This window comes from Nannobrachium achirus, assembly GCF_963921795.1.
Source record: "Nannobrachium achirus genome assembly, chromosome: 8".
In the NCBI taxonomy this organism is placed as follows: Eukaryota; Metazoa; Chordata; class Actinopteri; order Myctophiformes; family Myctophidae; genus Nannobrachium; species Nannobrachium achirus.
In genome coordinates, this window is record NC_137817.1 from 18666706 (window position 1) to 18675553 (window position 8848).

Sequence of the window (8848 nt, forward strand, 5' to 3'; positions counted from 1 at the left end):
TGTGACTCAGTAGAGCAGTAGACCCAAGTGTACAAACTAAAATCACGCCGTTTTGGTGTTGCTGTTACTTAATTAATCCGTTTCAGCATCACAGAACGAGGAGCTGGTTGAGGGCTCCAAATTCCCCCAGTACACTGCACCTTTTAAGCTGTTCTCCAAATGCTGAATGCTGACTAGAAGGCGGTCCCATGCGCTGATTGTGTAATTAGATGCTGCCTCCACAGTAAATCAGATGTTAATTCCAGGCACCTTGCAAGCACAATTTGCACTTAAGGAGCAGAGCAATTTGTGCTGCACCTTATACGTATAATACATAAAACAGAGCTTTTATCTCTTATTCCCATGCTCTCTCCAGCCCCCATTCTTTCTTTCTGTTTTCCATCTCACAATATATTTTTCTACCTCGACTACTCTCTCTCTCTCTCTCTCTAACCAGGGGTGGTGCACCAAATTCTCTGCAGGCCCCCCATGAATGTTCTTCATAGGGGAGGGGGTTTAACCCATTTAGACTGGGAACGCATTAATTTATTACACATTATTTTGTGCTTTAACTATTGAAAAATAGCAGTTATACAAGCTCACAGCGTGGCACTCGGTGTAGATCTGCTATTTTTGAAAAATCGATGGTGCTCAAACTTTTTCATGTGAAGGACCCCCAAAATGTAGGTATTTGGCCACGGACCCCCATCTCAAAATATTTAGTTCAAGGGACCCCCCAGAAGCAAAAATTGAGTTACAATTATTGTTCGCTTAAAAAATACATATATATTCAAAGATTTGCACACGTTTTCACGACTTTTCAAAAATAGCAGATCTACAAGCTTGCAGTGCGGCACTCGGTGCCGCGCTGTGAGCTTGTAGATCTGCCATTTTTCAATATCCGAAGTATAGAATAATTAAGGCCCCTCCACCTTGGGCCCTAGTAACTCAGTCCCACTCCCCCCCCCCCTTGTGACGCCCCTGTCTCTAACTATTTTCCCTTCCATCTTTGTCTCTCCATCTTTAGTGCTATTTCCCCATCTCTACTACTTGCCTGTCTCCCTCGTCTTCTGTGACCATAAATATATATTATTTGCCATAAATCCTCTCCAGTCTGTCAGTTGTACATCCTACCATCCACCTGTGAGACGCTGAGTGGATAATAAAAATGCAGGAAATGTGCAAACACGCCGGCTACACAACACACTGTACCGCGCCCAGGTGTTTTTAGGCCTAGAATTATTGAATGCTTTAACCAGTGAAAAATAGCAGATATACAAGCTGCGAGCTTGTAGATCTGCTATTTTTGGAAAAAGTCGTGAAAATGTGTGCAAATCTTTGAATATATGTATTTTCAAAGCTAACGTTTGTAACTCAAATTTTGCTTCTGGGTGGTCCCTGGAACTAAATATTTTGAGATGCGGGTCCGTGGCCAAATACATATCATTTTGGGGGTCCTTCACATGAAAATGTTTGAGAACCACTGACATAGTGGTCTCTCAAGAACAGACTAACTGAGCTCCAGTTAAGTGAAAAGGACCTTTTCTTTGACGATGGCCAAGCCAGATTGCTGACATAGAAACATAGGTTTTTTCCAAAAATCTTAGAAGGATTCAAAAGACACTTATAGAATCGGGTCAAAATTCTAATTTTCACGATTTTTCAAAAATAGCAGATCTACAAGCTCGCAGCGCGGCACTCGGTGCCGCGCTGTGAGCTTGTATATCTGCTATTTTTTTATATTTAAAGCATAAAATATTGCGTCATATTGTGTTCAGGCCTAAATGGGTTAAGCAGCTCGGCGCTGTCAGTCCGTTTCCTCCTCCATACTAAAAGTGAAATCCATTTGTCTTCCCAGATCTGAAGAACCCCGAGCTCGTGACCTTGAGGAACCTCACCATGGACAGCACAGGTGTTTACAAGTGCACCGCCAGCAATGATGTCGGAGAGGAGAACTGCATCATCGAGGTCACCATGCAACGTGAGTGTGCGTATACACGTCCACCTGTGCTAGAGATCGGGCGGGGCGGGAGGGTGCAGGTGCGTGTGAGTGCGTGTGTGTGTGTGTGTGTGTGTGTGTGTGTGCGCGCGTGTGTGTGTGTGCGTGTGTGTATGTTGGTTTGAAGGGTGTGTGCGTGCATGTGTGTGTGCCTCACACCAAGGTGCCACATTGATTGATGGCTGTAGTTTCCACCATCAGCTGAAAATACATTTATTACCCCCCTCTCTCTGCCTTTCCACTAGGGATGGGACGATATGAAAATGTCATATCATGATCATGATCATTGTGACAAAAGAAATCGCGATTTACGATATTATTGCGATAATCAAAATCCATTATCCTGGGGTGGAACATTTGCCCCAAAAATAGCAGATCTACAAGCTCGAGCTACGAGCTTGTAGATCGGCTATTTTTTGACAAAGACATTTCACGGTATCCACGATACGATTATCGTAAGTGTTTTTTTATGACGATAAACGATAATATCGCGTATCGTCCCATCCCTACTTTCCACATCACCCACCCTCCCAACGCCTGCCCTCATCCAGGTTCTTCCACCCTTACTGTCCCTCTGTTTCCCCCGTAACCCACCTCCCCTGTACTCCCCTGTCCCCTACACCCCCACCCCCCCCAACCAGCAGCCACTGGGCACCACCTCGTCTAAGACAGCTATGTTTCAATGTCATGGTAATAGATTTCCAGACTGTTCAGGGTGACAGTGGCAGGGGGCAGGGTGAGGTGAGGTGAGGTGAGGTGAGCTGTTGGGGAAAATGACACTTCTTGCAGCTCAGCAGAAATGGTCTGATACTGTTATGTACTGTAGGTGGCTGGCGATTAAAGCCACAATCCGTAACTTGTACTGCATGTCCTAGCGAGTGTTCAAGTCCAGATCTCCAAAGAGCACATTTCTGGAGATGGAGATATAATATGAGCGTCATGCAGTACCACTTGTCAACCTGTAGGTGACAAGTGGTCACCCAACATCAGGCTCTAATGTTCTCAATGGAAGAGAAGGGAGACCACCTCCAACTAGTGCAGGTGTTCTTTACTGTATATATTGTATTAACATACAGATTGGTCAAAATATAAATGTATAAAGATAAATGAAAAAAGTAAATTAAAAAAACGTGGCCTGCTCACATATTAGGAGGGCAGTATAAGTCACCAGAACCAAGGACAGTTGTTTTTGATGAATCTGTCATGGTTAAAATGGAGTTTGAAGTTACAAACGGACGTTTTTTAGACGACGGGGACTTGCTAGCAGAATCTTCTGTAGGCATACAGCCTTTTTTTATATGAACCGGAGTATACGTAAATCCTCTTATCCCTTTATTTGTTTCAACTGTAGCAGGCATCAGGTTTTTATTGGAAGGAGGCATATATAAGAGAGAGGTTTATATTTCTATTTTTCAAACGGATCAGAATGAATTAAATTAAATTTACCATTTTGTGGCAGTGAACCCAGTAAAATGTACGTTCATTTATTGAAACCAATTACTGTATGAAATTAACAGTGCAGTTACAGGTGGACACTGTTCATTTGAACTTAACAGTCAAGTTCAGCTGCAAATAACAAAAAGATGGTATTTCCCACAACAACATTAATGCAGCTTGAGCTTACAGGAAAAAAATGAATACATTTTGTGCAAAATATACTGTAACTTCAACTGCTCACAAGACAGACAGACAGACAGACAGACAGACAGAAGGAGAGAGTGCTAAAAAAATAAAACAGACAAACGTCTTGCCTCCATCACTCACTGTTGAGTAGATTTCCTTCACACTGGGTTGTGTTTGTCACATATTGAATTAATCCACTCAGAATGTTGTATCCGCACCTCCTCGCTAACTCTCTTTCTGCCTCCTCCAGTATGCTCCGCCGCATACCGCAAAACCTCCCCTTTGAACGTTACATCAAACTTGCCTGCGTCTCTGTCTGGCCATGCTGCTTGCTCTGTGTTGTTGTGTTACGTTGTGTTGTGCTAACGCTACAACTAGGAATATTTAGAGGAAAGGTCACTGATGTCATTTTCGCTGTCACGCAATTCCAACCGGCAGATTCGTCGCACCCGGTCGCACCATGGGTGCCAAACTGCAGCCGGAAAATCGGTAGAATGCACTAGAGTCAATGGAAGCCTGTGGACCAGCTCATGAACAAATGCTATTTCTGAACAATTGAGACCTTTATAAAATACTCAGTTCAGGATTATAAAAGAGGACTGTGCCGCCGTCGCTCATTCAAGTCACACCACAACCATTCTCTTGAGACAGAGTCTGTAGAAGGAAGCGGGACAACCCGATTGGGCGTTCCCTTTTCTTTGACGATGGCTAGCCAGATTGCACCGACACATTTCAAAATCACTTCTACAACTGCTTTCAACTGCGGCCACACCATCCAACTACTACTGTATTCCACCTACTACTGTTGTTTGTTTCAGCGGATTATTCCCATCTTGGTCGCGCTGACTTGCGCAATGCACTGTGGGTAGTGTAGGAAATGAGCACAGGGTGCCGCACGTCTAAAAATACACCGTTCTCACTCACTTTATCGCCCAATATTTTTTTTTCTTTTACATTTTCGGATATCATTACTAAAGGATTCCAAAAGCCTTGAAATGGTGGCGAAATGGTCCATGAAACACAAAATCACTTTTTCTATAAATATATATTATATCAATGAGTCACTTGTGATAGGGAGCAGTGATATGGTTCAATTTGCCCATAGGCTTGGGGATTCAGAGCTTTCTGCTGTCTCTGTAGCTATTTCTGTGTACTTCCACTTTCTAGGTCAAAAAGAAATCTTTGGCGCCAGTGATAGCTAATATTGATAGCTTGTATATCGGCTATGTATGTAGCCTAGCTAATAGCCGTAGAGCCGAAACCAACGTGTTTACATGAGAAGCTGCTGATGCAACGGCTGTTAGCTAGGCTACATAGCTACATAGCAGATATACAAGCTCACAACGCGTCGCGAAAGCGACGCCCCGCGACGCGTTGTGAGCTTGTAGATCTGCTAGTTTTCGTGTGTGTGGACGTTGTGTGTGCGCGCGCACTGTCACGACACACACACACACACACACACACACACACACACACACACACACACACACACACTACACAGCAAATAGCTATAGCTCTATAGAAAGTGTGTCCATGGATAAAAGCTCAGGCAGCTTGTTTGTAAAATACCTGCACATTTTAATTGGTTACAGAACATGGAGTTGCCGAATCTTTATACTTTTTACACCTCCAATGGCTGGTTTTAAAAAATGTTTCCGAAATGGAAAAGCAACAAGTGCCCACTGCTGACAGCTTCGGTCTGTCTCTCTCTGATAGAACACGCATTACTCCGCCCCCTCCCCCCACAACGGCAGATAACCACGCCTACATTTTAGAAATCCTTTCATGTTCTGAAATCCCATAAAACAAATTAGAGGCGGGGTTTCTTATCCCTTTAAGTCTTCCTGACTTGCATGAATAATTCAAGAAGTGAAACTTTTTTTAAATAATAAGGAATCATTCATGACTCTAAGGAATATGGAAACGTCAGTCATTATTTTTTGTACTAGAACCTAAATAAAAGGCTTTAACTGTCCGAGCTGCTCCAGTGTTATTCTCCTCTAATAAGCAATCATTCTCTTGACCCATATTCACCTGGTCAGATGATTCTCTGAACAGGACAGGTGTTCTTAATGGTGCACTCTATAATGGTGCAGTCTATAATACAGTCACATTCTCTTTTTGCTTACTCTTTCTCTCTCTCTCTCTCTCTCTCTCCCCCCACAGATGTGAAAGATGTGGGCATGGTAGCAGGTGCGGTGGTGGGAATATCTCTGGGCGTCCTCATCGTCATATTAATCATCTGGCTGGTGTTCAGAAAGAAAGAGAAGAAGAAGTACGAGGAAGAAGAGACTCCTAATGAGATCAGGTGGGTGACTGTTCTTCTCTCCCACCAATTGTCTCTCCTGCCTTTGCCGAGTACCACTTTTTCTCCCTGTGTAAACCGACTGTGCACGAGAGCTACCGTACGTGCATGCCTGTGCCAGAAGAACACAAATGACGAGCGAGCAGACCTGGGCATTTTGTGTGTGCACGTTAGGGCATTCACCAACTATTCGAATATTTGAATATCGAAGTCACTATTCAACGTTGTTCACCGAAGTCGAATATTATTATTATTATTATTATTTTTTTTCTCTTTAAAAAATATATGGTTTATAAAGCTTGGCTAGATAGGAAGTCATAAGAATGAGTTGTCAATGCCCCTGGTGGATGAATTTGTTAATGCTCTATACCAGGGGTTCTCAAACCTTTTTAGGCGGTAACCCCCAAAATAAACATATTTGAACTGGGGACCCTCACCCTGACGAGCACTTGGAATTATGGTATTACATTTAATGTGACTCGGTTCCGCAGATAAATATTGTGAAAATAGCCGATCTATGTGAGCATGTAGATCGGCTATTTTCACAATGTTCGCCTCTTGCTTTCTTAATATTTAACAGTTTGGCCAGTCCTGTCGAATATTCGACTATTCGAATACTTTGAGGTCGAATAAAATAAAAATCACTATTCGTGAATGCCCTAGTGTTCACGTGCACATACATATTGTACATCTCTCTGTGTGTCTGGGTGGCCTTCGCTTGCATGTGTTTTGCTGCCTGGCCGTCTCCCTGCACATGGGTGGGGCTAAAAATAAACGGCCGCAAGGTCAAGTGCAGTATCGATTATCTTCTAAGAGCCTCCCTTTCACACCTCACTGCCATCCCTGTCACACTGCGCGTGTGTGTACCGGTATGTGTGTGTGGGTGTGGGTGTGTGCGTGCGTGTGTGCGTTCGTGAGTGTGTGTGTGTGTGTGTGCAGGCATGCGTCCGCGTTCACACGTTTGCACATGCATGGATGTGTGTGTGTGTACATTTCTGAGTACATGTGTGCGTGCATGAACACACACATCTATTGATGCATGTGTGTATGCGTGCACGTGCGCGCGCGCGCACGTGTGTGTGTGTGTGTGTGTGTGTGTTATTGGAACGAAGGTGTGAAGATCACAGGGATGAGTTTACACCCCACTGTGCAGTCAGCTAGCGTACAGTAATCCCCGGACCCAGCAGCTAATGACACTTGTTAAAGTGACAACAGTCTTTATGGTGACATAGAGTCGGTGTAGCTGCTTATTGGCTAATGTTACCATGAATAATACAATGCAGTCTATGGCGAGCGGCGACGGCTGCGTGCGTGTAAATAATGCATGCGTGATGAGCTGTTTCCTGTTTTTGTACAATGTTAAAAAAATGCCCCGAGCCCGTTTTTTTTCCGGAGGCGCTCAAACCACTGGGCGAGGTAATGCATTACGCGATGGGAAGGGTTTACGTAATGGGTTTGGATTTAGAAGCAGCCAGCGCGAGAGGCGCCTGTTTTTAGATTGCGTTTTATTTCCCAGGAGCTACTGTACCTTTGCAGGTGCACTCGGGCATGGTGCACAGGATTAGACTTTTCTATTTCTGTCTGCAAGGTTTTATCTATTTTCTGCCCCCATTTGAATCAGAGGGAATATTTTAATGATATAAGGCTTTGTGGTGTGTTACTGTATATGTGTATATGTAGATAATGTTGCGCCCACAGTCACAGTGACAGCTGTGTCACTGTGATTGTCTGGTGTCTACCCATTTTCCATTTCCTTTCCGTGGCATTGCCTTTCCTACAGCATTGCTCATGTGAACAGACATGTCTAACCACCTGTCACCCTCACTAGGGGTGGGACGATAATCGTTATTATCGTTTATCGTGATGAAAAACACTCACAATAATCTTACTGTGGAGATTTAAATACACCTTTTATTTGTTGAGCTGCATGCCCGATACCATTTTAAACCCTCTATATTTGTTAAACGGACCTGGAAATAACATACTTGACTCTTCTTTTTTCACTCTCTACCAAATCTCTTTGCCAAAAAATTGCCGATCTACAAGCTCACAATGCGTCGCGTTGTGACGCGTTGTGAGCTTGTAGAACTGTTATTTTTTGGCAAATGTTCTGCCCCAGGATAATGGATGTTGGGGATATTTTGACTATGTAGATCTGCTATTTTTTGGCAAATGTTGTGCCCCAGGATAATGTATGTAGGGATATTTAGTTTATCGTCCCATCCCTAACCTTCACACGTGTGTTTCTGCTCTGATCCGTGCAGGGAGGACGCCGAGGCCCCCAAGGCCAAGCTGGTGAAGCCCAACTCCCTGTCGTCCTCCCGCTCCGGCAGCTCCCGCTCCGGCGCCTCCTCCACCCAGTCCATGGTGCACAACAGCGCCCAGCGCGGCCACCGCCCGCGCCCGCCCGCCGTGGCGGCCCTCAAGGAGAACGGACAGCCTCCGGGCTTCCCCCCCCACCAGTCCCCGCCGGCCTACTCCACGGTGGCGCCCTCCTCCACCAAGACCACCCCCGAGCCCCCCACCACCCCCAAATTCAACTCCAGGAACACCTCTGGGCCCACACCCCCCACCCTCATGGTCCCTGCCCAGACCAAGGCCTTTCAAACTGTGTAGGATCTGAGAACCGCACCCTCCACCCCCCTTCACGCACACACCCTACGTAACCCCACCTCCTGTGGCCATGTGAGACTCCTGTCCCTGCCCCCCAAGCCCCCCCCCAACCACCCACACCCCCCCACCCCACCCAAAGACTGAAGACTCTTCAGTAAAAAACAAAGAAATGCAACTAGGAAAAAGGATGTAGCCTAATTTAAAAAGAATCAATATTAATAAGTCCAAAAGTACTTTTACATGAATGCATAGGCCTACTTTAGAAAAAGGGAAAATAAGACATGCTTGCCCCCCTAAATGAATTATGTGAAACAACAAAACAAAGACAA

General features: G+C 44.8%; 1 protein-coding gene across 1 annotated transcript in view; it reads left to right on the forward strand.

The window, feature by feature from the left end:
* Nucleotides 1-8522, forward strand: part of LOC308289655 (CXADR-like membrane protein) — a gene marked incomplete at both ends in the record, with an annotated part of 96652 nt that extends 88130 nt beyond the window's left edge. The window contains 3 exons of the mRNA XM_080731399.1: nucleotides 1838-1960; nucleotides 5768-5909; nucleotides 8171-8522. Of these exons, the coding sequence (XP_080587525.1) occupies nucleotides 1838-1960; nucleotides 5768-5909; nucleotides 8171-8522 (617 nt within the window). The remainder of the gene's footprint in view (nucleotides 1-1837; nucleotides 1961-5767; nucleotides 5910-8170) is intronic.
* Between the last annotated feature and the right edge of the window lie 326 nt (nucleotides 8523-8848).